The sequence below is a fragment of the Diplotaxodon limnothrissa genome, linkage group LG2 (assembly GCF_057381915.1).
Source record: "Diplotaxodon limnothrissa isolate DT_005_m linkage group LG2, D_limnothrissa_male_GT1.1, whole genome shotgun sequence".
In the NCBI taxonomy this organism is placed as follows: Eukaryota; Metazoa; Chordata; class Actinopteri; order Cichliformes; family Cichlidae; genus Diplotaxodon; species Diplotaxodon limnothrissa.
In genome coordinates this window covers 4519832-4547638 of record NC_140597.1, presented here as the reverse complement: position 1 = coordinate 4547638, position 27807 = coordinate 4519832, and the positions used below count along the sequence as shown (strand labels likewise).

General features: G+C 37.8%; 1 protein-coding gene across 6 annotated transcripts in view; it reads left to right on the top strand.

The window, feature by feature from the left end:
* The window catches only part of fam13b (family with sequence similarity 13 member B), a 67024-nt gene that overhangs the window by 566 nt on the left and 38651 nt on the right, over positions 1-27807 (top strand). For 5 of the 6 annotated variants that reach the window (XM_085360169.1, XM_085360161.1, XM_085360176.1 and 2 more), the window contains exons 2-6: positions 15445-15597; positions 17098-17310; positions 22783-22995; positions 24396-24573; positions 26126-26270. In XM_085360169.1, the coding sequence (XP_085216295.1) occupies positions 17145-17310; positions 22783-22995; positions 24396-24573; positions 26126-26270 (702 nt within the window). In that variant the 5' untranslated portion in view covers positions 15445-15597; positions 17098-17144. The remainder of the gene's footprint in view (positions 1-15444; positions 15598-17097; positions 17311-22782; positions 22996-24395; positions 24574-26125; positions 26271-27807) is intronic. The other variant, XM_085360151.1, reaches the window with a different exon arrangement.

Genomic DNA, 27807 nt, shown 5'->3' with positions numbered 1-27807 from the left:
TTCGGAGACAGAAAAAGAAACTCCTAAATAATTGAGTGTTTGTTGGCTTTTATCAGTACCGCAAGATAAAAAAAAAAACACTCAATGGATTTAAAAAAAAAAAAAAGTTTTGTGTACATTTGATAATATATATAAATTATGGAGTTGTGTGATATTGCTTGTGCATCAAGAATATGAGACGCAGTAGGTAGGATAGTTTAAAATCATCCGGTTATGACGGGTTTTTTTATACAGGATTATACGGAAACCGTTTTGAAATCTGTGTTCCTGGAATTCGTGTTCTCCCGAGTTGTAGATGGTTTCGTTTTCTGTTCTGTTTATTTCTGGAAAGCTTCATCACTGACACAGATGCTTCCTGCTCGGATTCATTTAACTGTGTGTGCTGGAATGTTCGCCAATGCTTAGGTTCACATGATTTGATACGAAGCTGTGCTGATCCAGATGAGGATATGTATATGTGCAATAATTGCGTCAGCAATGGCGTTACATTGAAATGAGAGGCTGACGTTTATTTCTGAGCTTTTTGAAGTCTTGGTGATTGCATAATGGCATCCGGCAACATGTCAAGAAGCATGACGGGTTGGTCTTCATACGCTGTATAGTGTGCATAAGTAAAAGAACTTCCATGTGTATGAAAACTAGACTGTAATTCACAATTATTCATAAATATTTGGCCAATTTAGGTCATAAATAAGGCATTAGTTAAGAGGAATTTACCAGTATATCCAGGTATGTTGTTAGTAATATTATTTCTGTGCCTACCATATAGGTTCAAATAATAAATATAAAATAACAAATAATTTTTTCACTTCATGACTTGTAGGAGTTAATTCTATAAAACCCTTTTAGTTTGAATACATTTCAAACTACAGCGCACCTAAATAATACACATTCACAATTATTAGTTATACCTCTTAAAGTGCTCATTAACACAAATACCTAATTAGGAAGTCACATGGCAGCAACTCAATGGATTCAGGCATGCAGACTTTGTCAAGTCAACCCGCTGAAGTTTAAACTTAGCATCAGAATGAGGAAGAAAAGTGGTTTCAATAACTTTGAACTTGGTTTGACTGTTGGTGCCAGATGGGCTAGTCTGAGTATTTTCCTACACACCTCTCTGTACTGTGCACAAGTAAAACAAGTGCTCTCACAATCTAGTTTGAAGTTCAGTCTGGTCTGGAAAAGGGAAAATATCAAGTGAGCAAAAGCTCTTTGGATAAAAAGCCTTGTTTGTGCCAGAGGTCAGAGAAGAAAGCTGCTTTGAGTTGATAGGCAATCAACAGGGGCTTGAATATCAGCAGTTGGGCTCAACTGTCTTAAAACTGTGTTTAAATGGTACATAATAAATTCAAAATAAAATGTTTGCTGCAATGCTACCTTTGCCCCTGTTTTTAAATAAAGTCAATATATAGCAAGTCTTTGTTGTAAAGCTTTGATACAAACTCCATTTGGACTTGTCACGATAAACAGTGTTTTAGCCTTGAGGAATTACCCAGTATGCTGTTAGGCGGCATAATTGTGTAAATATGAAGTTATTAATTAAATAGTTTGTTTGACAACTTGTGTCCTAGGATTGTTCCCAGTTGAAGAGATTTGCAGATTTGTAATGGCTGTCCTTATAATGTGTATGATTCATAGGACAGGAACTATGAGTGAGAAGACTGTACAGTCATAAAAGCCCCCTTCTCATGCACTTCAGCAGTATCCATGGCAGTAATAAGATAAATAATAATATAAGCTATTTGAAAGGACACGGTGGGCGTTGTATCTTTTAACTGGTACAGCATTTATGAAAGACTGGTACACTGCTCAGCACTGCGTAATTTGCAGTCATAAATACCATTTATGACTTCGAGATTTTTAATTGCAATAAAAAGCTTTGTTTTATTTTGGTAGTAAATGATACATTTCTGTTGTTTGTCAGACAAAACAAGTTAACTAGATTTCAAATTATGCTATGAAAAGCTTTTTATGAAATTTACATTAGAAAATATATGTGATTAAGTTGATTGGGAATTAAAATGAGTTGTTCTGTGACATCATCAGCTAACCAAATGATGGGGATGGCATTTTGATAACTAGAGATATACTAATATATCAACAGAACATTTGCATTGGTCTTGATCAGTTGCAGAAGTCAATGTTATAAATTTTATAATGGGTAAATATATATCAGGATTGTTACAAAGGGCTGAAAGACTTCTAACAGTTATGTTACAAGCTGTCCAGACGATATCTTTGTTTTTGATACTAGTTTATTAAAAAACTAAAAGCTTGAAAAAATTAGATTATATGTTATTTATGTCACAAAACTGTCCTGGCAGTAATTTAATACAGAAGCAACCTCTGATTTGTTTCCAATCTGTTCTGATTGGATAATCTTTATTGTGTTGAGCTCTTCAGATATAAAATAAGAATTATTTTTATCTGCTTTAGTCTTAGGCCTTCTCAGTACAGTATAACCTGTTACCAAAACACTAGTGTCTAAGAAACAACAGGTGGATCTATACAGGTCAGTGGAAAAAATAAAAGTAGTTGTAAAGTTAGCTGCTGTAAAAACACCTTGGATTTAATCTGACAGTACTTTACAAGTGGTCTTATACAACAGTCCTCCAATACAGTCTACCTTAATAAAGGTTATAATTGTCCATGTTTGATGAAACTGTTTAAGCAAAGTGTTGATTCAGCTTTATGGTCATTCTAGAGTTGAGTTCTGGAGTTGTTGGTGTAAATGAGCTAGATAATGGGAGCGCAAACATCTCTCTAATAAAAACTGATCAGTATGATTTTATTGTGATTGATTTGAAATGGGCTGCATTAACTTTAACTTAATGTGGAACTGCAGTTAAAATCTATTTTAAATTTTTATTACTCCTCCAGTGATTTTATCAATTTTATCAATTTTAATAACCGGTTTCCTCTCACAGTGCATATACATGCATGTTAGGTTAACTGGTGATTCTAAATTGGCTATAAGTGTGTATGTGAGTATGAAGGGATGACTTTCCATTTATGCTAGACCTGCAAAAGACAGGCCGCCTGCCTAGGGAGTACTTTACCTCTCACTACATGAAAACTGTTCCAGCCCTAAGTTGGGTAAGATGGATGGATGAAACTGTACATTTTCCAAAAATGGTGACAATGGCTCTTACTCTTAGAGGCTCTTAGAGTGGAGTGTAACATATTAAGCCCTAAATACAGGAGAAAAAGCAGTAATTTGTCATATTGTGACAGGAATCGGTATGAATTTCAAATATTCAAGTTGTCATCCACTAATAAGAATGAGTAGTGACTGGGTGGTGGCGTAGCTCACTGGGTTGAGTAGAGGATCCATATGCCACATTCAAGAATAATTGGATAAGTTAGTATTTTTTTTTCATGAGATGCCTAGATGTTAACAGCTGGAAATTTAATAATTACAGTAATTATTTTACCTCTAGTCACCTACTATACCTACTTATAACTAACTATTAATACTGAAATCAAATAAAAATTAAATTCTCATTAAGTGTACTTAAACTGAACCTGCAGCCCTTTATGTGGAGTCTCTCACGTATGCACATACCAACAAAGTCAGAAATCTCCAGCCTCCTACAGTGTCAGATAAGACATACATGTAAGACGACCCATAGTTTTTATATGGAAGGAAAAACACACGCACACACAGCAGTGTCAAAATCACACAGCTGCCTGGAGTGTGAAACTATTGTTGCCTAGTCATTGAATGTTTTTTTTTTTTAAATGCTGTGTATAGGGCCCCAAGCCAAACTAAATATGCCCCAAAGTTTGCTAAAGCTGGAGCAATACCAGAAAGCTACAAAATTAAATCTCATTTGGTTTATGTTAGCACGTATATAGCAAATATGCTTTGTAACTTATAACTAGTAGAATTGGTGAAAACACCATTTGTATGTTTGTATGTCATGTGTAAGCACAAGGCTAAGTACTCAGTGATGGACAACAACAAACTCCCATGAAAAGGAGTAGCAATATCAAAGTATGTAGCTACAAGCTGAGGAAATCCAAAGCACTGCCCTCTGTTGTAAATTAAACCAAAACTGCCCGAAGGCAGTGTCATGCTGTGTGTCACTGACCTGGCTCAAAGACTGTGTAAATGGAGATGGTTCACTGGGTGGCTATAGAAACGAAAGCTTCTACATGAGGGGAAAAAAACCCTCATAGAAGCTTTTTTCCTCATATTTTGTCATTTACCTTGAATAACAAAGAATATCAGAACTTTAACTGTACATAGAGAATAGATGGAAATGATGAAAATCACCCTTTGGTTTGATAAATACCATGTGTACATGCTTTAGGACTTCCATCAACAGGTATGACTAGTATGATCCTTTTGGCATGTATGTATTTAATTGCTAAGTGCTCTCAAACATGGAGCTATCGCTGTTTCCTCAATGACAGTAAACAGCTCAGTAAAAATCGCTGTGTCAGGCAATTATGAAATCAGGAAGTCATGTGAAAGTACAGTTTGTCACTACTTCTAAAAAACTGACACAAAATGCATTAAGTTATCAAGCTCCTTGTGGTATGAAATAACACTTTGCAGAAGTGGTCAGCAAGGAGAGTGGTGAGGGGGATAGATGGCACTTGGGTCTGGTATAAACTAAATGTCCCACGTATAAACTGATCTCTGGAGAATGCTAGAGAATCAGTCTTGTGTAAAGATCTGACTGATCATCTTTAAAAGATCAGTGATGAGTGCCATGAAGGGAAAAACTATGAAAAAGAGAGATGGAGTTGGGGGGGGAAGTAAAACAAGGTCCTCATTGCACTTTGAAGGACTTGACTGATCTTTTTGCTCATGTCTGAGTGCGAAATACCTTAAAAGGCCTTGCAGCCTCCAGGCTTTGTGGGTCAGAACTGTTTGGGCAGCAACAATGAGCCAATAGAGAGTGGTTACAATCTTTTGACAATTTGTATTTACGTTTGAAAATTCCAAATCAGAAATTGATAATTACATTTATAAGTTTAAAACAATTCACTTTGTTTAGTCTGTTAGTAGATAAACAGTATACTTCTCACGGGTTTTGATCTCGTTTCTATTTGCTGTAGTTATTTGATGAAAGCAGTTCTTAATTTTAGTTTGGAGTTCATTTGAAAAGCAGAGGGCTACAGTATTCAATTAGGCAGATGGAGAAATCCTGTACTGAGCAGCTGGTTGGGGTTAAGTAATCTGGGGCTGACACCGTGTTCTCAGTAGGTTTAAGGACAGTGCCCTAGCCGTACAGTATCTGCTGAGTGTCGAGCAACCACAGAGATTGCCTGGTGAGCAAGGTCATATAACTGTAAATACAGCATGACAAACGACCATAAAATATATTTGTAACTCTTAGCACTATTTTCTACAGTATTTGCAGACCTTTGTACATTAAGCCTGTGGTTTTCTTCCTGCTTTGGAAAGCCCCAGTCGCTAAATATCTCTAAGTGTATTGGTTTCTATATCTATTTTCAGCTTTGGTTTGCATAATTAGTTGCCACCCTGTCTATAATATGTATGTGTGATGTGTGTGTGTGTGTGTGTGTGTGTGTGTGTGTGTGTGTGTGTGTATATATATATATATATATATATATATACGAAACTAAAGACTGAATTGGTTTAGTTGCCCAAGTTTCCTTGTTTTTTTTATTTGTAGAAAGAAATAGTGACTCACTTTTGTTGATAATTTATTCTTTATAATGTATGAAAGTGACTTATCACAACTGGGGTGGGTGATCAGTAAAAATTGTTTTAAGTCCCGTTTAAGCCAAATTGGAATCAGTAAAGCCAACAGTCAGTCAGCTATTACTGCATGCTTTCAAACCTCTTGAATTATACTTGTGATAGCTAGAGCAAGGCTTTGCAAATGGCTAATGCATTAATTTGACCTTGACCTCAGAGGTGAGTTTTCCTCTCTTGATTTGGCAGTAGTGCTGTTTGGCTTGGATTGAAGGGTAAAGTTAGTTTGCTGGCATCAAACTCAGCTATTAAAACCTCTCAACACTGCTCTGGAGCCATTTCAGGTCAAGTCATTGCTTACCTAGATCTGGGATCAGCTGTGCTCACTTGTTCAGCATTGGCTTTTGCACGGAAACTCATTTAATGGAATGTACTTTGGTTTATTTTCATCTGGGCACATTAAGGGTTTATGTTACAATGTTACATGAATATGATGGATACTCTCTATTACTGTTCATATAAATCAGTAAAATTAAGGAAATATTTTTAAAGATTTATAAAAATCATAGCAAACACAGAACTGTTTAAAGTTGTACACAAAGGCCATGCATTATATAAAACTAGACATGCATGGGAAACTGCATTATAATAATTATTTATATTAGTTTTTAAATATCAGTATCATTAGGTTGAACAACAATTAAGTGATTATAATATCATGAAACTGTTCCCTTGAAGTCTACAAACAATGATATGAACTGTTTCCCACTCTTAATATTTTATTTACATTACACTTTAATAAGTACACAGTCTTGCTAGATTCTGTTGTGCGTTTCCGTTTTCCCAGATGGGTTTCTACTTACAAAAAGAAAATGACATCATTACTCTGGATACTTTTGTACATGCTCTTCCTTTTTCCACACGTGGAATTAGTTGGGTAAAAAAATGGTGCTTTTTCAATTACATTTTTTGTCATTTGCCTTGACTTAAATTATCTATTGTACCTCTGTTCTTATCATAGTAAAAATGGCAAACAAAATTTAGCAAGTGCATCTTGAAGAGAAAAGCAACTCTTTTGTGTGTTCGATGCATGTGGAGAACAAGCATTGACTCGTGGCCACAGAGCAATAATTGAGAAGCAAATCCTCATTGATCTAAACTCATTTCTCTGCCCTTTTTGGTGAGAATGCAAAACTGCCTAAACGTAATGGCTAAAATATCCCTCTTAATTAACCTAACTACTTACCACAATGTAGATTTGTTCACTTAAAAAAAGTTCAAAATATAAAAAGATGCAGTTAAAGGAAGTAAAAGACAGCAGCAAAAGCTATAATTAAAATGTCACTTCCTCTATTCTCTGTGAAACTATAGCTTGAACTCGTATCAGATTTTGCTTGGTCACTGTTGTTCATTTGTCAGCTTATGCTCACAGCTGGTGTTTTGATCTATTGTTTACACACAGGAACTCACACACAGATGGGAATGACAAGACTTGTACTATCCTGTGTAGACTACTCTGTTAATTGAGCCTCATTCAGTCTTTGTATAGTAATGCAAAGGATATTCATTCTGTGATACTGGACAACAGGCTTCCTCATTGTTTGGGTTTGACTTTCCCATTGCACTGTCACTGCTTTCACAGAGATGCCAGACATACACAATGTACAAAGGCAACAGTGAAGTAAAATACCGGCAGAGTACTGGCCCAAAGTTGGAGTGCAGACATTTGGAAATTTCCATCAATGTGAGAACGAGTGAGAGAAAGAGGTGATACAGATCGATGCTAAATCAAAAAAAGCTCAAAGTCACTGCCTCAAAGGAGGCTGGGCCCAGTAACTCCTCCAAGCTCTGCTAAGGTCGGGCTACCACCTAATCTGTAATGCTTTGATGGTGAACTGAAATGAGTGTGTTGAGGTATATGGAAGCTCTGGAAACAAAACATTTACTTTCAAATTTGTAGGTCGTGTATATCAGTAGGAAGTGTACTTCACACCAGTGGTGCATATTTTGTCACCATGGCAACTAAGAAAAAAGAAAGACATAGCAATCGAATTTACTATGTATTTAATAGATATCAGTACCATCAAAAAAAATAACCGATTACTTACATAATATGCATACAAGACATGAGATATATATCACCATACAAAACCTATCCGCAGATTATACACCTGCTGAATTTAGTGTGAACCACACCTGAATGTTAAAATGACTACTGCAGTTACTTTACAGTACAAGTTTGAAATAGATCTGTTGACTTAAAACCCCATTTTTACAGTAATTAATGTTCTTGTTCATAATCTTTTGCATAATTTTCTTGATAGAGGGTAATTACTTTAGATGTGCCAGCTCCACATGACTTTGTTGCTGTAGATGCTATCGTTTGATCAAAAACCACTGGTTTATTATTACTTAGTTTTCTAAGGATATATTAGTGTGAGCTCTAGGGGGACAATTTAAAGTACAGTCTTCACCTCTGAAGGCCTGAGGGAAATAATTAAACGTTTATGATTATAAGGCCTCTAAACAAAAAAATCTTCAACTACTTAATAGCTCTATTGGGATTGGCTTGATAAAGAGGCTGCACTAAAAGTTGATAATACACTATCAAAAGTCCCATTTATCTTTTATGCAACATTGCTGAATGTTAGTGATGGCCTACTGTCATCCAGACATAATTCATGACAGTAAAGCCACAGTATATAGCCAATGCTTAGACAGTAATATATACTATGTATACTGTATAATAGACTTCTTTGGGAGATTGCACAGTCTGTGTGCAAATGACCTTTTTTAAGATGGTTATATTTAATAAAATGTGACCATAACCATTTCTTTAGTTTAAGAAAAATCTGATTTGGGTTATTGGTAAAGTGTTAAAAAATAAATTCTGTATGTCTGTTTACCCAGATGGCAACCAATCAAACTTTATGCAAATGTCCCAAACAAAATGCTGCTTTCCCTCCACTCCCACATTGGCTGCACAGAGCTGCACTTGTGTTTCCACTGTAGGCGTTAGAGCTTTTTTCAATGTCAAAGCCCTTCTGGGAAGCAAAGAAAGGTTGTTTTTTTTTGTTTTTTGTTTTTACCGTTTCCCTTGAAAGGCACATGAGTCCTATGAAATTTTAAGACAAATTAATTCAAAGGCCTTCATAAATCAGATGGTTGTTTATCCATAAAATATCAGTATAAAGTATCAGAAAATTGCTGTTACAGTTTCCAAAAATGTCTGTAGGTTGCATTTTCTAAACGACTGTCCAGAATGATATGATGCGTGCTGCATAGGCTGGTTACATGAAACAAGATTTAGCTCTGTTCACCCCCTTGAGCTGTCATATTCATCAGATTCTCTAGCTTCAAAGAAAATCAAGCTAACCAACATTTGACAGCCTATTGTACTAGTTTTTAAAGTACATGTTGCATGAAATAGTATAAAAATATGTGTTGAAATGGTTATTTTTATTAGATGTCCCCTGCATCTTCAAAATAGTTAACAGGAAGATTGTGAATGTTCCTCGAGGGAAAGAGATAACAAGGCCTGAAAAGAAGATGTCCCCCAAAGACATGTGCTTATTAATTTATCACAGAAGGAGCAGCTAAACTAGGCTAGGGCAGTGAGCTGTTGCTGCTGATTCAAGGGCAAACACCAGCTTTACTGCCTTTTTCCCCTCCTCCTTACCTCACTTGCCCTTTCTTCTGTGACTTCATTAGTGTTTCTGCACGCAAACTGGATTCTGTTTGAGCAAGATAATTGCCAGTTTTCCTCATTTGGCATAAGAAAAATAAAAAACAAACAAATTGTAAAAATGATGCGCCGTCTTTGTGTGGATACACTACTCAATTTTTCCCGTGTGCTTTTCCTCTTCTTATTCTTTCAGCCATTCTGTTTAGCCATTCTCTTTATGATGCTCTTTTATTCTCTATAACTCTACTCCTTCTTTATTCCCCCATCTGTCTGTATCTTAGACTCTCAGCCTGACTTGACCTGCTGCTGTCTGCCTCCAAGAAATAGACTATAATTTCAAAGTTGTAAAATAAAAAAAAACTTTAACGTAAAATTAAAAATGTTAACTATCCGCAAAATATTTGATTTTGTACTAATAAATGACTGAATGCTAAATAATACTCTTCAACTCTAAAACTAATCTACAGATTAAGCTAGATAGAGTATAGTAGTATCTACTTGAGTCTTAGTAGGAAAATGTATTTATTTATATTAACATCTATTTATATGTAATCCTTCTATTCTGTTGCTTTATACACTTGCCATGAACAGTCTATGTAATAATTAGATGCTATTCAACCTTCAGGCTTTTTAACACAAAGGATAGTGCTATCTATGTATATATTGTTTTAAATTACTTAATATTTTTCTTAAATTGTACAAATTGAGAATAAAACAAATAATAATAATATTAAGTATCAAATTTGTAATTCTAGCAGCGAGAATCTAAATGACAGAGTATTTATTTCTCACCAAAATCCCTGCTCTCTGTTGTTGCCATTCATGCATTTTGCCCATTTAGAAGTAAGTCTGGTGGATAGTGAACATTATCTGCTAACAGCATGTCACTAAAATGTACAGATGAAGAAGAAGAAAACAAGTAAGTTATTACAACATTACAACAACATCCTTTTGCTGGGACAGGGTGTATTGTTAGGGTGGCTTAGTGCTACAAGGCAAATGAAAAGACTTTGCACTAATACCAGACAGCTTAAAATGTGCACATACAGGTTTTAGGTTAGCTTTCACACCACCTATATGTTTTTGATTTATATATGTTTTAATAGCTGTTGTATTTCCTGTCTTTGTGTTCGTGCTTTCTTTTACGGGCTCTCCCATGCAAACTGTTTATTTTTCGAAGCCCTATCTATTAATGTTTTGTATACTGAGACTGATACAGCTGTGTGTAATGTAAAAACACCTTAGCTGCTGGGATCAACATAATCACTAGCTGTGCTTAGCAGGTTTTTGATATGCTTCGTGTTATGCAGGTTCTTGCAAATTAGTTAAACATTACGAATGGCTAACTGGGCTCAAGGTAGCAGAAAATTAAAACTATTTCTGTGAGGTGACATGTTGTAAGTAGTGTCTGAGTAAACGAGTCTCAATTTAAAAGCCGCCACTTTGTGCTCAGTAACTCAGATTGCAAATCAGATGGCACAGAAAATGTTTAAGTATACACACCCTGAATGATAAATACCAATGTCTGATATATTTGATGAGTGCTTAAAGTGACGTGTCATCTTCATTCCTTCAGTGACAGACCTTTTTTTGGGGGTTGGGGTTGGTCATTCCAACACTATCGACTTAACAATCAATGGATACATGTAAGAAATGACTTGAGTCCAACGCACCTAACACAGTAGGTGTGTGTGGAAATATGAGGCCATAATAATGGTTTTATGGCAGACCATAAAAGTTGATAAAGTTTAGGGGATTCATGTTTCTTCTCACGTTTACCTTTTAAGACTTTCAGGAAGGAGAATGAAAATCTCTTTCCTGAAGATTTTTTTTCTTTGCATGTATGTATCGCATGTGTATTTTACATAGTTTTCTGTTATTTACCTTTTGTCTTATGTTATGTCTTAGGTCTTATGTTTCACTAAGTTTTAAGACTGGGTTTTTATTCTATCAAAATATTTACTTTAGTTTCTTTTTTTTTCTTTAATGGGATTAAGTAATATACTTGGCAAGAATTGTTCAGCGGCAAGCTTCAAGAAATTCGGAATAGATTTGTGAGGCAGTTGAGTCACGTAGACACCCAAGTTCCAATAAACTATTACACGAATTCACAGGAAATTTGTATCATTACCTTGAAAGGGAGACAGAAGCAAAGGCTGTTGTTGAACTTGGGGCACTGCAGTAAGGCCTACTGATCCTTAATGCAAGGTGCAGTTACTCTACCAGGTGGGCCACCAGGGCACAACAAAGGGCTTCTCTCTTTTTTAGTTTTTGGTTTAATATAAATGCTAAAAAAACTCCCAGGCACTTTGTTTTAAGTGACAATTAAAACACTCTATTTCTTATACCATTATTATGTTTAATTGAGAGAATAGAGTTGGGTTTTTTTGTTTTTTAGATTGAGTATATGTTTTGTATGAGAATGAAGCCTTTTTAATTCTTCAGATTTTGACAAAGTCTATATATAATCTTCTGAAGAGCAAACAAAACCATTTTGAATCCAGGAAGCCAATCTGTGCAAGTATTTTTTTAAGCTCAGAAATTTAAGACAGTACATCATTGAGAATGAAAAACAGAACTACTGAAATGCAGGAAACAGGAGCAGTTTCTGGGTTTGTTCTTATGAAGAGAATTCCTGGCCCAGCTACTTCCTCCAACCTTCTTTTTGTCACCTTGTCCTTCCCTCATTTAGTTGGACCATGATAGTTTGGCACCTAATCACAGACTGCAGAATTGAACCACTTTGATCTCTTTTATTCAGTAGATTTCACACCATGGTGCGCGTTGGGGAGAATTTGCTGATTTATTTATAATGCCCTGTGAATATTTTATTTTCATTGTGGTCATGGACTCTGTTTTAATGGAAAAGACACTGTTTTACACATCAGAGGTTCAACTTAACAAGTCTTTTGTTCTCATAGTTCTTTCCTCTTTTTTTTGCTGCTGTTATCACTTGGACCATGTCAGTGAACTGTGTGGTCATAGTCATATTGTGGAACCTCTGATCTTTCTGTTCAGGTTTCATATCTATGTGAACACAGGTGCTGGCATACTGAAATGTGATACAAGTCACATGGCAAGGATAGAGTCACGATCCAGAATCTGATTCTCCCGGCAGGTGTAGTTGAACTGACTCAAATCACATGATTAGTTGTGAATATAGTCCCTGGAAAAAAAAATCTTGCCACCTTAACTCAGTTTCTGCAAACTCGTATTTTACTTCGAAAGTTCTGATCATAAGTGATTCATTTCAAATTTGTTTCTGTTCCTTCTGCACCTTAAGCTCAAAAACCAGAAATCCTCATAGTCAAACATTAACCAAGTCTTTTCGTTAGCAGTGTTTGACTTTCAGAGGGTGAAACAGTTAATTTAGCTTATCTTCTGTGCTTTCTTTAGCACATCAACTGACCGTGTTTATTCTAGTGAGACAATAAAGTACAATTGGAAAATGCCAGAAGACTAGCAGAGCCATAGCCATACGTCTGGAGGTTTATTAGATGCCAAAACAGTATGATGTTTTGGCATCTAATAAGCAAATGTGAAACAAACGATTCCAGTCATTTCATCCTCTATCGCAGCTGATGCGAGGGAAACAATAAGAATATGCCTGTTCCCAAATGACATGCATTCCGGTTCTTTACTGGACCACACGGTCCCTCCCAATTGAAATGTGTGAGCTCATGGCTTTTTACCGTCTTATTGTTTAGCCGTGTGTCTCTGTGTACACCTTTCTGGGTGTGTGTCTTTTTCTTTGAACACCTTCCTTCCTCGTTCTTATTCAGGTTTATTTTTCTCTCCTCAAACACTTAAAATTTATCATGTTCAACAATGCCCCTTAATGTTTAGAAGGACGTTGTAAAATGTATATGGGTTTAAGACAATCAGATAGAAGCATACAAATCAGTTCTATTGCTGACCAAACACTGCAGAGATCTTTTAAAGTAAATTTTCATAGCAGGCAAGGCTTTGGTTTAGTTGGTTGTCTAATCTCTTGATTAGAGATTGTCCTCATCTGTCTGTTTCCTCTGTCTGACATTGCTCAAGTGTTTTGAACCTGCCTGTTAATGTCAAGCTTTTGGTTCTGCTATTGAAGCTTTCAGCCTGGTGAATTAATAATCATCTAACAATATTCAGAAACGGTAGTTAGGGATTGCATAATGACTTTGTTTTCCGGGAACAAAGCTGTGTAGCTTGCGGGCTCTGACCCAGTACAAGAGTTTTAGCTGCAACAGTGGGATTTTCTCTGGCTTTTAAAGAGGCTTAGCAATGCCAGTTCAGTTGGCCTTAGAAAAACTGGAGGCTGAAGAATCTCTTTATTAGTAATAACTGTGAGCAAACACAAGGGTACTGAAAGGTCAGTTTGATGAACTTAAGTAAAATATCCTATGTAGTCATTGGGAAAGCTTTGATATTAAATATCACTCTCTTAGTTTTTGCGGACAACAGTTCAGTAAGATGGGAACACTGGTACTCAAACAAAATGGCAGATAGGAGAGTAAGTAAAACTTTAGTCCCCAAACAGACCATATGGTACAAGAGACAATAATTATGTGTGCTGCCTTAAAAACCAAACTTGAAAACAGTTGTTTCTATGTTTATTGCAGTTCTTTTCTTCATCACAAGGAAACATGGCTGTGCCTGACAATTATAATATGCAAACTCTGTTTCAGCTGAGTCCCACAAAACCCAGAAATTCGATTCCAAGTAATCTGATGGTCGATTTAGGTTTTATATTAACCAAAAATGGCAAAGAGCTCATTTTATCGTTAGTGCTTAAGTCAGTGCACTGGAGTTTTTTCATGGTTTTCCTGATTTGAGATTGTAGCTTTCATAACATGGCACAGGGCTTTATTTCCATATGGTTGTTGCCAAGGCTCTTAAAAAGGTTTGTAACTGGCTCCGTTTGATGGTCTTACTTACATGATCCAGATGACTGTTTATGAGATTTAGGTACTTTTGTAATTTTGAAATCTTACTGTTTTTGCAAAGAGAGGCAAATCTTTTATCTGTCAGTATTTTCCTGTCGTGCCAATTTCTGTTCCTGTTTATCTCTACTACTGCGCTTCTCTTATTGTAGAACTGTTGAATCCAAGTAGGCCAGGTGGGTTGTGTAACACACAGCCAAAACTGTGAATAAGATAGGGAAGAAAGGAGTGAAATGGAAAAGTGCATTTATACACTGTTTTATTGAGTCTGGAGCCTAAATGGGTCTACCTGCCTTTCCTTTGCTTCATCAACATAAAATACAGTTTGTGGTACATATTTCCATACTGACCAGTTAAGCAAAAGTAAACTTTTCCTCCTAATATACTTTCAGACACGTACACTCATCAGCTAGATCTCATTTTGCACGTATTCTAACATGCAACCATGTCCTGTCTGGGCAAATAATAGTTCACATTCATACAATGGCAGTATTGAGACACACATGCACACTCTAAAGGGGCAGGAAGTCAATAGGAACACACCTAATATAGACACATTAAATGGGACTCTTTGTGCATACGGGCAGGCACAGGTCTGTAAGACACTATGGCACAGCTTTCCAGAACAATCTTTATTGGTTTAATTATTGTATTCAGCTCTCCAGCTGACTTTTAGACAGCCTGATATCTCAAACCTTGAAGATTTCATTAGCGAGCAAGAAGAGCAGAAAAACAGAATGGGGAGTGAAGAAACAGGAAAGAAAGGATTTTAATGAAAAAAGATGAAAAGAAAATGGGCTTGGAGCATAGAAAAACTAGAAGAAGAGAAGGGAAAACTGAAACTCGCTGTTGTGGGTTTTTATTGCTGCGATTCCAGCTTTGGTATTGGGCCCAATGCATCTTTCATCACTAAATAACCATGAACATGCAATGTATGGATATAAAGCCTGAGAATAGAAACTGGAAGTGGAAAACTATAGCCCACATGAAACCCATTGTTACTACATGAAGTAGCTAATTGTCTTTTTCAACACACCTGCGATTGGTTAATTAAAACGTTCCATCTTTTTTGTCTCCATCCTTATCCTGTCTTCTTCTGCCATTATCTCCTGTTCTTTTCCCCTCCATCTTTTTTCTCTTCCTGGTTCTCTTCTCAGTGCAGCTAGAAGGGAATCCTGTTCGAGGGATTAGCGGTCTGTCAATGAGGAACTACCGGCTCATCTTCTGCCACAACCTGAAGCAGCCATAGATGATTCAGTGGTTTACTGGCCAGGGGAGGAGAGGATAGAACACACTTTCACTGCTACACGGTGAGTGCACACAAACACACAACACTTACCGAGCCACATCCGTAATTGAAGGGGAAAATAGACTCGGTGCATTTCTAAGCCATGATCACAGATCAGATGCACAGATGCACATCTGGGTTTTTTTAAGCAGTTTGGAACTTATGTAATACAGTCAACAGTGTGGTAAACTTGCCAAAGCGAGTTTATCATAATGTCTCATTGTCACACTTCCTTATAAACTATTTCTTAGATTTCATTTTATTATCTTTATGATTCTTGGTGCTATAAAGAGCCCAGATGTGAGGATACAAAGAGCACATCATCCTACAGCCAAGAATTAATTAGCTACAACCGATGAACTCTGCCAAGGGCTGTAAAATAAGCAGTCATTGGTACATGAAGGTATCCACTTAGTAATGCGAACAATCTGTTAAAGTAGGGTTAAACATAGTAGCTGTTGATATTGTAAAACAAACTGGATATCAAGAGAGTAAAAGAGAAGCACACTGAATATATGTAGCTTTATCTACTCATTACAAAGAATGCATTGAACGTATTTTAAATTATTAGTGCTGATATTTTTCTATTTTCACCTGAAAATCAAAATGTTTTAACATTGATGTTTGAAACTATTAAAATATGTACTCATATTGTATGTCATTTATATTTATATTGCATTGTATGTCATTATTGTAAACAAGGCCAGATTACTTGCTTACATTTAAAAGACCGCTATCATTAGTTACATAATACTGTAAGATTAGTTTCACTGGAACAAATTGAGATTACATTTCTGATAAACTGATGTTCCTCCCCCAGTGATGAGTGGACTGGACACCATCTGTCGATGTTTGCATTTAGATTACTCACCAAACAACCAACGTCAATATCAGACTTTTCATTTGCTTATTTTGCATTGATTTTCATCCCATCCTGAATGTCATCACCTGTAAAGAAGCTACAGAGGACCACAGAACACATAATATAAGACTGCAGGAAGCAAACAAAGCAATTTGTCATGCAACATTTGTTATAGGATAAAAACACTGGTACAGTATTACAAACTGAAAACCAGACAATTAGTCAGTAGCTATTTTGAATATTGACTACACATTTTAGTCAAAGAAAATTGGAATCTGAATGTTTGCAGGGTAAAGCTTCTCAGAAATGATTGTTTCTTTATTTATTGGTAAATTGATTATGCAGTCTTTGGAAGACTGTAAACAAAACTGACATGAGATGTCCTACTCCCCCACCTACCCTCTTTTTACAAAATCCCTTTGCAGGTCACTACCCTGTAGCTGTGGCCCTGCCCCCTCCCACTCACTGGCACTTAACAGTTAGTAAAGCCAGACAGTCCTGTATGTCCTGCATGACTGTTTACTGGCGCCTTTAAATAATTATTCTTGGTATCTATAAGCCCGCATGATCAGGGATGAAGATTTTATTTTTTTTAAGCCAGGCTGCATTCTGTCTTTCTCTCACATTATGTCTGATCTCACCCATTTCTTCCTTTATAAGACGTGAGGTCTTGGCGGGGTTGTGGTGAGGAGGAGGAGGAGCAGGCCATGAGGAAGAGCGTGTCTCCGTTGCCAGGCAACGAGGGCGGGAGCTCAGCCAGTACCACACGGGTTTTTGGTGTTCCTCTGGAGGATGTGACCCACACACACACAATCAGCGGCCATGAGGTTCCTGCACTAGTAAAAGATATTGTCGACTACATTGAGGAGCACGGTGAGTGACTGAGACGCAGTTCAGTTCAGTTTAATTCAATAATAATAATAATAATAATAATAATAATGGATTGGATTTATATAGCGCTTTTCAAGGCACCCAAAGCGCTTTACAATACCACTATTCATTCACTCTCACATTCATACACTGGTGGAGGCAGCTACAGTTGTAGCCACAGCTGCCCTGGGGCAGACTGACAGAAGCGAGGCTGCCATATCGCGCCATCAGCCCCTCTGGCCAACACCAGTAGGCAAGTAGGGTAAAGTGTCTTGCCCAAGGACACAATGACCAGGACAGAGAGCCCAGGGATCGAACCAGCGACCTTCCGGTTACAGATGCGATTCCCAACCCCCTGAGCCACGGTCGCCCTAAATTCAGTCCTACATATTTGTTTAATATGCACATTGAAATGCATATCCTAGTCAAAAACGGGTCCAAGATTCCTCACAGTGTTACTGGAGGCTAAAGTAATGCCATCCAGACTTAAGTATCTGGTTAGATACCATATTTCTAAGATTTGAAGGGACAAGTACAATAATATCACTTTCTATCTGAATTTAGGAGCCGGAAATTGGAGGTCATCCAGGTCTTTATGTCTTTAATAAAACCTTGCAGTTTTGTGCGGTTTAACTGATTAGTGTGTCATCTGGCTTCAGGGAAAGATAGAGCTTGGTATCATCTGCATAGCAGGGAAAGTGTATACTATACATGTATAACGTAAACAGAACTGGTCCTAGCAAAGAAACCTGTGGAACTCCATAATTAACCTTAGTGTGTGAAGAATAGGGATCGGTATCGTTTAGGTTTTATCCGATACCAGTACCAAACCGATACTTTTGAAACGGTGCCGGTGCTTAAACAGTGCTCGATCCGGTGCTTAAAGAATGGAGAACACAAACTTTGTGCAAAAACCTCTTATGTTTTGCTGTTTTTTTGTAAAAAGATAACAATGTTAGCCTTTTCTGCAGCTATGGGGCATATATGGTATCACTCTTGGCTGGAAGCAGTGCTTAAACAATGGAAAAAACACCAATTTTGTCCAAAAACCTCTCATGTTTAGTTGTTTCCCACTTTTTCTTTTCTTTGGTTATTTTAGTATCTGCCATCAAACAAGAAGACAGCCGCATGTAACTACGACGGTGTTTGCTAGTTCACCTTACGTGCATTAATTTATTAACGTGGTTAGCCTACTCAACGTAAATTATCATCATCATCGGTCATCATTTCTGCTACACTGGCAGGGCTAGGGGCCAGGACTCTCCTCTTCGGGTTTTTGGGGGATGTTGCTAACTCTGGTCCCATAACAGGCACCACACCCGCAGTAGATGTGCACGGTGTGAGGTCTCGCAGCAAGCTATCAAATACGGTGCATTTCTCGGCTTTTAACAAAATGCTATACGTCGCCAGGTGTTTCATCAGATTCGAGGTGCTACCTCCTTTGCACAGTATCACCTTAAAGCACTTGCTGAGTTTGCATCTTTTGCTGTGAAGTACAGCCAGACTTTGACCGCTTCGCCTTGGGCATTTTTAATCTGTAGCTCTGCTCTAAAAGAATGTACGTACCTGGGCCCGCCTACTACGCTTGCAAAGGTAAAGTGATTGGCTAGAATCCAAAGTGTGTGACATCTTAGGGGAAAAAAAGCACCGAAATGTGCGCTGCTTTTCGGTCTGGTTACTACTCTTTATGTCAGAACCGATACTGGTACCCGTCCCTAGTGAAGAAGACTCTCCATTAACATTAACAAATTGAAGTTTATTAGAGAGACTCAAATCACTGCAGTACCTTTAACATGCTCTAATTGCTAATAATTAATAATCGAATGCTGCACTGAGGTCTAGCAGGACAAGCACAGAGATGAGCCCACTGTCATCGACCATAAGAAGATCATTTGTAACCTTCACTAATTCTGTTTCTGTACCTCTACAAATAAACAATTCTTCTTCCGATGATCTGTTAGCTGTTTTAAAACTACGCGTTCTAGAATTTTTGAGATAACAATAAGGTTGGTGATTATTAGCCTTTAATATAGCCTATAATTAGCTAAGACAGCTAGGTTAAGTGACAGCTTAAATTATAAGAGGTTCCTTAAATTTTGCATGTGGCTGAAGCAGATCTTTCACCTCATTTCTTTTTGGTAAGGATCAGCTGCATCTCCCTCAGTTAAAGTTATGAGTCATATTTACATGGAACGTTTAATTTGTAGCAGGATACAGGCATTACATAATCTTACATAATTACCACTAATGTTAGTTTACTTAATGTAGAAAGAACTCTGCGGCTGATGTCAAAATCCTTTTATTCCGTTTTAGCTGTAGTTTGACTCGAGGGGTTGCACCTGTAGGTCATTCCGCTTATTTAACTAAACACGTCGAGCCAAAGATTTAAACAATTTCTCAGTACAAAATGTTGGATGTTCAGCTAAATCAGATTCTGTGATGTTTCAGTCCTGCTTTTGTTGAGCTACAGTATCTTACATCATGATAAAACCAAAATATGTTGTTTGTGGGATCCAGTTTTTGATAAGATAAATTCTGAAGGCCCTGGCAGACAGCTCCACGGCTGGCTTCCTTCTGTTACATAACACTTCTGTCAACTTCAGCCTCACTTGTGAAAACAGAAGAGAGTGAGGAGAGTAACCTACCAAGCGCTCGCCCTGGATTTTCCTACAACTCCCTAGAACATTTCTGTATGAGCATCACAGAACAGCAACTTCAGTCTTCTGTCATGTTCTTACAAAAAGGAAGTTGGCAGTTAAGACAGCTCAGTCTGAAAGATGAGAAGTAAAATGCCTGACTGTTTCACTAGCCAGATCCAAGTTTTGTTTTTTGTTGTTTTAAACTATCCAAATCTGAATTGGGCTTGTATATTGGTTCTGATTAGATTACACTATCAGTACTTGTTTTATAGCGCTTTAAAACCTCAGCCAGATAGTCTTATGTATGCTAAAGATATGTTGTTGGTTTGACCCTTGTTATATCAATTAGACACTTGTATGTCGTTACCCTTACTGTGTGCAAAATTACTTCACATGAGATAAAAAATTGCAGAGCATGTAAAGATCAGTTGATGTACTTTGTATCATTAGAGATTGAAAAGCAATTCCACAGCTGTAAATATATCCCACATAAAATGAAGGAATTGCCTGAGAAGACAATAAATGGTTTAAAGTAATAAAAAAAAGATTATCAGGAAGCATCCTGATCATTTAAGTAGGATTCATCTTTGATAGAGATCTTACAAAGCAGGTCAATGGGACGCTGGACACGCTGGATACATTTTCACATTAAAGTAAATAAGTGTTGAATAAATACGCTTTTTCTGGATCCCCAAAAGTTGTCACTGAACTTTTTTTAAACACTGCTGAAATGAAGTACCACTTCAAATTGTTTCCAGAGAAGCAGGTTGGTGATTTGTGTAACTTGGGGGCTCTTTGACTACATGAGGTTATGCAATAAGTCTCCAGGGTCTCTGCTGGTGCAATAATTAGAGCGGTGCTGCCTGTCAGGAAGTTACTAAGACAGTGAAAAGGCCTCCGTCTCTCTGGGATGCCTGGTAGTAGTTGAAGCAGGAAAATGACGTGAAATGTCAATTTGATAGAAGACAGTTGCCAAAAGCTGAAAACATTAGAGGCATGTCTGAGCAAATGCCCAGTGTTTTAATGGATCAGCAAAGACAGAGAGACCGTTTTATTTTATTTTAGTGTAACTCTGCTGTCACTCGGTGTACCTCTGGTGTTCTTCATGTAGACGGCTTTGTGGAGATATAAAAGGGAGCAGGTCCCACGGGATTCCTGTCATCATTTGGACTTAGTTGATTATCTTGCTTGTTAACAGATAAGAAACTGGAGAGTGAGGCTATAATCAAATGTAATCCACACATCAAACCATTACCACTTAAATATAGTTTGAAGCATTTCGTGTGTTTTTTTTTGGTTTTTTTCTCCACACCATATATTTGTTGTGTTGTCAAAAACGGATCATTTTCGCACATTTGTGATAGCGATAAGTCATCAGATCTAGAACACTCACCACTAAACAGATGTTTTCAGGTGAAAATGCATGCAGTCAATGTATTTCTTTGGAGCTTTGCTTTTAATGCATTTATCAAATATTCCCCTTTTCTTTTGTTTGTATATGTTTCAGTACATTTTTTGGCAAATTTGTATAAACAACTTACAACTTACACGCTACTTCAACAACTTACAAGTGGTTGGTCAGGTAGCTGCAACCAAGTAGTTGTTACACATCCAGAAAAAGAACCAAAAATCTTTTGCAGCAGATTCATGTGACATCGCAGTGCATAACATCAGGATATTGTTTTACAAGATCAACTGATATGTTTGGTAAACAAGGGGGAAAAATGTTGGTTATTCTAAAAATGTCCTCTAAAAAGCCTTGACAAGATTTACAGATTGGTTTATCTTTTCTGTCACAAACACATGTGATGCTGCCTCACATGCGAATGATATTACAGTATGGTCATGCTTTTTCTGATAGATAAGGGAAGAATCCACATAACCAAATGTTTTTGCGCACACACACACACACACACACATCACTGTACTTTCTTTTGTTCATCTTATATAAGTTGTGTAACAGTGAAGGATCTGAATCATTCTGCATCAGCAAAATTACAGTACTCGGTTAGTTTTGACTTCCCTTACAGGTTGGTAATTTTCAATTCCTAATTTGGAAACTCTAACATGACCAAGCTGTATTTTGTTGCATCTTTATGAGTTATTATTGTCAGAAAAACATGCCCTGTGGGGGGGGGAAGCATATAAATCTTCACTGTTTTAAAACACCAATGACAATATAATAGTATTCCTGGTGCTAAACCTGGTTGTTACACTTTACAAGGTGACAATAAGCATGTTATTACAACATCGGTTTTGGACTCTGTAATGCCTGATTTTGTTAAAGAGTTCTCTGACAGACATGAGCTTGTGAATGGGCTCATTGATTGGATCCAGTGTCTCTGTTTCTCTCTGCTTTTGATATCAACTACTAAAAAATTTACTTACATGCAAAATTAATCCAAAGCAAGCAAACCAAACTACAGAAAGCAAGACTGTCACCTAGTAGGTATTATAACTTGCAAAACTACTGTAATGCCTGGCATACCTTCCTGATCACCTCTACAAGAGGACTTAATTTGACAAACCTTTAGCTGCAAAAAAGTGTGCCACACCTAAGCTACTGCCAAGACCTCTAAAGACCTAAGCATGCAAGCAAACACCTGTTTGTGAACCACAGTAGGGCTTTGATGAGGTTATCTTAACAATTATGCAAATATGAGAAAGGTGTGATTGTTATATAATAAATATAATTTTAAAAAATCCTGGTAAAAATGAATAAGCAAACCAAGTTAACCAAATACTGAAAATTGAACTGTATATTAACATGAATGGTTTTGAAGTAGTTTGAGTTGATAATTAACATATTCATAACTGCTGCTATGTGTGTCTTTAGGTCACCTGGACTTTGAGGGGCTCTTCCTGGTTAATGGCAATGCAGAGCGAGTGGATTGGTTGCGTCAGCGCTATGACAGTGGTGAGGAGGTGAAGCTAGAGAAGGAGGCCGATCTGGCGTCCGCTGTCAGTTTGCTCCGACTGTTCCTGCAGGAGCTTCCTGAGCCCGTTATCCCAACGGCTATACAGGGACGTATACTACAGCTCTATCAAGGTGTGTGACCGTGGCTGTGTTTCCTCTTCTCATGCTATTTTACGAATTTCTTCTACACTCAACCACAGTCTGTTTTTATCCAGTACAATGCAGTTAACCTCCTTTTTCACCCTGTCCTCCTAAAGTCCGGTTGGAGCTTTGAGTTTGTTCTGCTCAGTCCGTAAATGTACTTCCTATGAAAAGAGTGTTGACCATAGCTGTTATAAAAACAAGCGCACACTCTTCTGCATCATTTCTGGGTCTTCATCCAAGTTGATTTTGTTTTAAGCTGTTAAGGCTGTGCCCATGTAGGCTGATGCTGGTTATATAAGCTGTGAGTACACAGTACGGTGGTCTGCATGTAAGGAAAACTGGCTGAAACAAACTCTTTCATAACGAGAACCTGAATTATCTCTATGTTTGCATATCTGCTACGCTGATGCACAGCCTTTATCTTTTCCTTTCTTCATTCTTTCTGCCTCTGCTTGTCCACACTCTTCTCAAATTCAAAATCTAAGGTTGTGTTAACAATGTCCCAGAGAGAACTGCTGTCTTATTAATTCTTCATTTTTGAGGGATTTTTGTGTATTTGGGTAAAAAATGATTGAAAGGCATGGGTTTCATTTCCCTTTTTTGTTTCGGCTCTTTGGCCTGTCCTCTTTCCCCTCTGTTTTTATCACAGATAATCTGCTCTAATCCCCTTGTCACAATGATGGTTGTTCCGGTTGCTGTCATCCAGATTATAGTAGAAGACTGGCTGTGTGTTTGTCGAGACTCCTTGTCATGCCATTTATTTCTCAGTGTGTTATATTCTGTAATGGCACCACTGCACTTGAAAAAGGATTGCCTTTTTTGCACATTTTCCTCTCTGTCGCCCTCCGTCTCACCTAGTTATGAGCATAATGTTATCTGTGTGTGCAGTTTCTCTTGATTAGATTTTTTTAAGGCTATCTGTGAAGGACCAAGAAGGACCCGATAACCCATAATTCACCCCACATTATCATTAGTTTTGAGAACAAGCTCTAAAAGCAACACAGACTACAACAGAAATTCTAATAGTGATTCTGAAATAAGAGCTTACACCCTTTTCAACTAAAAATAAAATAATTACATAAGAGATCCTGTCTGTGGGGTCGAGCTCTCGCCAGCTGTGCTTCATAGCAAGTACGACCTGCTGGTTCTCCCGGGAGCTGGTTTGCACAGTCCATCAAAAACCTAACGTTGTTTGATGATTTTAAATTGGCCATAGGTGTAAATACTCTTAGCCTTGTTAGACCTGTTGAGCTGTCCAGGGTGTCCCCTGCCTCTCGCCTAATGAGAGCTCCAGCCCCGGTGACGGTGAAGCGGAAGTGGTTAAGCAAAGAAATGAATGTATATTGGCTTAAGTAATGATATCCGGTTTTTCGTCTTCACATTGCTAGATTACGACAACGAAGAAGAGGTGTGTAGAAATTTGAAGTATCTGCTTCAGGATCTTCCCCAGTTGAACTACGGTCTGTTGCGTTTCCTGTGCCGCTTCCTGGCTAGCGTGGCGTCACTTCAGCAAAAGAGCTGGAACGTCGGAGCGCTGGCCGCCGTCTTTGGACCCGACATCTTCCAGTAAGATTCTTCTGCAGTTATTTAAGAATTTCGAATCGTAATTTTGATCATTGTACACAGCTACCGTCTCCATCTTACAGATGTTTACTTTTAACTTAATGAGGATGGTGTGGATATGTCACTAGTATATATTCAGTACTACATTACTTGTTTTAGAACTCCTGCTGCTTGTAGGGATGCACCAATACCACTTTTTTGGAAACGAGTATGAGTACGAGTACTTGCATTTCAGTACTCGCCGATACCGATACCGAGTACTTAATAAAAACATGATTTAAATTTGCAGGGAACAGCTTTAGTCCTATAATTTAACAAAAAACAAACAAACAAGGGACTAGTTTGGAATTAAGAACATTTATTTAAAATGAAAAGCATGTTGTATGCAACATATTACAGAATAAATAATTATAAAAAAACAAAATTTAATTTTAAATTAGTTCGTCTGTTTCTCTGTTTAGAAGTCTCACTAGCACAGTCACAGCTGGGATGACATCAGAGGCTAGTGCGTCGTAGCTGCTCACTTTTTTAGTTAGTTCCTCAAAGGGGGCGAGGATGGCAACAGTCGTCTCCATATGAGCCCATTGGTGAGCGGTGAGATAGTCAGGGAGTTCGTGCTCGGACACGCCCAGCACTCGCTTTTGCTAAATGATGGACTGGAGCATGTAATACGTGCTGTTCCAGCGCGTCTGTACGTCCTGCTGCAGTCTCTTTATTGGTTGGTTGAGCTGTCCCTGAATGTCCTCGAGGCGGGAGTAGGCTAAGGCGGAATGTTTAAAATGCCCAACTATTTTCCGTCCCACTGCTATAGCATCAGCTATGCTCCTCTGTGCTAATAAGCGTGGGTAAACTCTTTGTACTCGTTGTCGTGTTGGGATTTTAGGTGCTTGATTAAATTACTTGTGTTAAATGCGCTACCTTTAGAGCCTCCTCTGGACAATTTCGCTGAGCACAATTTGCAGTCCGCCTTTGTTTTCGCGTCTTCGTTCACTTTGAAATAGTTCCACACAGCTGACATGTCTCGCCTCGCTTTCTCCCCGCTCTGAGCTGCAGCTGGGGCCTGGGGGCGGGCACTCGGCGCCTGTGATTAACCCCTTACATGCCGCTCAAACATAGACAGGTCTCAGACCGTGGTATCGGTCCTCGGTATCGGGGGACTTTTAACAAGTAGGAGTACTTTAGAAAATGTGGTATCGAGGCCGATACCGGTATCGGTGCATCCCTAGCTGCTTGTATTCAAAAGCTTCATTGTTACATCTTCAGTGGAAATGATTAATCAAGTGCAAATTATCAGATTATAAAGCTGTAAAGTCCGTGGAAGGAAACTCTTGAAGCCATATACCACATCACATTTAATGAAGCCACAGAATGGAGTGACAGCTGAATATCTATTTTTTTTAAAAGAGTGAAAGAAGTTTTTATTTTTGGCACTTGCAGGAACACGTTTACACAGAAGTTAAAAAAAGAGGGGTGTTTATTCTCATGGGAGTATTATTAATCTCATGGGAAGCAGTGTGCAGCCAACTCAAACTTTTCTGTCATTTTCCATCTGCAGTCTGTCAACAGAAGGAGAGGACCTTCGGGACCAGGAGTCTGTCAGCAGAGTCCTGGCAGAGCTGCTGGACAATCAGGAGGGCTTGTTTGACTCAGAGGACGATGATGTCTCCACCACCAATGACTACAGCTCCATCAATGAACAGGTTCGACCCATCTCTCTTACACCACACCTCTCAGTATTGTTGTTTCTGCCTTGCGTACTGTCGGTGTCCAATAATATGACAATAATTAGCATAGCAAACTTTCTACACTTGATTTTGCAAATGCTTTTGAATTTATTAATGACTGTGAATGGTGAAGATATTGTAAATATAGCTTGTGCTGTCGTAGCAAAACATTTTATCACAGTCCACAGAGAGGTCGTCTATTTTCAAGCTTACTCGTTAATGCAGTTTTTGGTGTTTCCAGCCCACACATGTCTTCCCTCCTGCTGTAACAGATTATTTTCCCCCTGGGATCAATAAAGTCTTCTTCATCTATTTTTTGTTCACCCCGGTCATTCTCCCATAGGGGTCTTTGTAGCTTTTCTTTTATCCTCAAACAAACACAGTCTCTAAATCTAGAGAGTGATGGTAAATGCCTTCTTAACCTGATATAATAATTAGAAATCTGCAAACAAAAACAAAGTACAAAATAATCAAATGGAAAAACAAGACAAATTTAAAATTTCTTGCCAAGTTATTTGCAGAAAATAAAACTTTTGTAAAAAAGTTAATTTATTGGCATCAATCGTTACATATGAACAAAAGCGTGCTTTCACAAAAGCTGTTAGATTCCTCTTTGTCTTCCTCCTCTTTGTGTTTTCTTCGTCCTCTCTGGTGGCATTTGGCTGTAAAATGTGGCATTTAACCGTGCCAGGGTCAGAGGGGAAGTTTTTCAGCGCTTACGCACAGAGATAGCAGTCAAATCTTATGAAAAGCGAAAGATGAAATTTATAAATGTCACCCAACAGCATAAAAGAATTTAAAAAGGCTTGAAGTGATTGTTCCATCTAACAAGCATGTTCTGTCTTGCGCTGGGGTCTTTTTTTTTTTTATAAATAATTAAATTTTGTTGTTGGCATCAGCAGCAGTAAGTTAGATGTAATAAATGATCAACCTTAAAGGCTAACGTGAGAATAACAATTCTGCTTTATTTTGACTCCAGTATTAGAAATCTAGAAGACATCACATTAACTGATTCAAACCTGTTATGTACAAAAACTACAGTGTGTCTAACTGGAGTTATTAATTAGCTAGAAGATCAGGCTGAAGTTTTGCTGTAAGGAAATGTAAATAACACTGATACCAGCTGTACCCACTTCCTCTTGGTAATGTTGAAATGTAAGCAGTGGCGTTTAAGGAAAACAATACAGCATTTTTCTGTAAACAAAATTTTTCTCCGAATGATCTTGGTGTTCCCGCCCAAGGACAATGGCACACCCCTGCATACTTTACACAGAGCATTACAAGAATGTAGTTTTATAGAAACACCTGAGCCTAAACCAAACATTTTCCTCCGCTTTCTAACAGCTCGTTCTCTTTGCTGTCGTGCACAGTACAAAGAAAGGCGTAGTTAACTTTTAACTTTACAGTGCCCTTGTGCCCTTGTAACAAAAATACAACAATAAAGAGGCAACCCTTGATCAGTATCTCAAATGCTGTGCTACTTTAATTTAAGAGTACGTTGTTTGCCACAGCA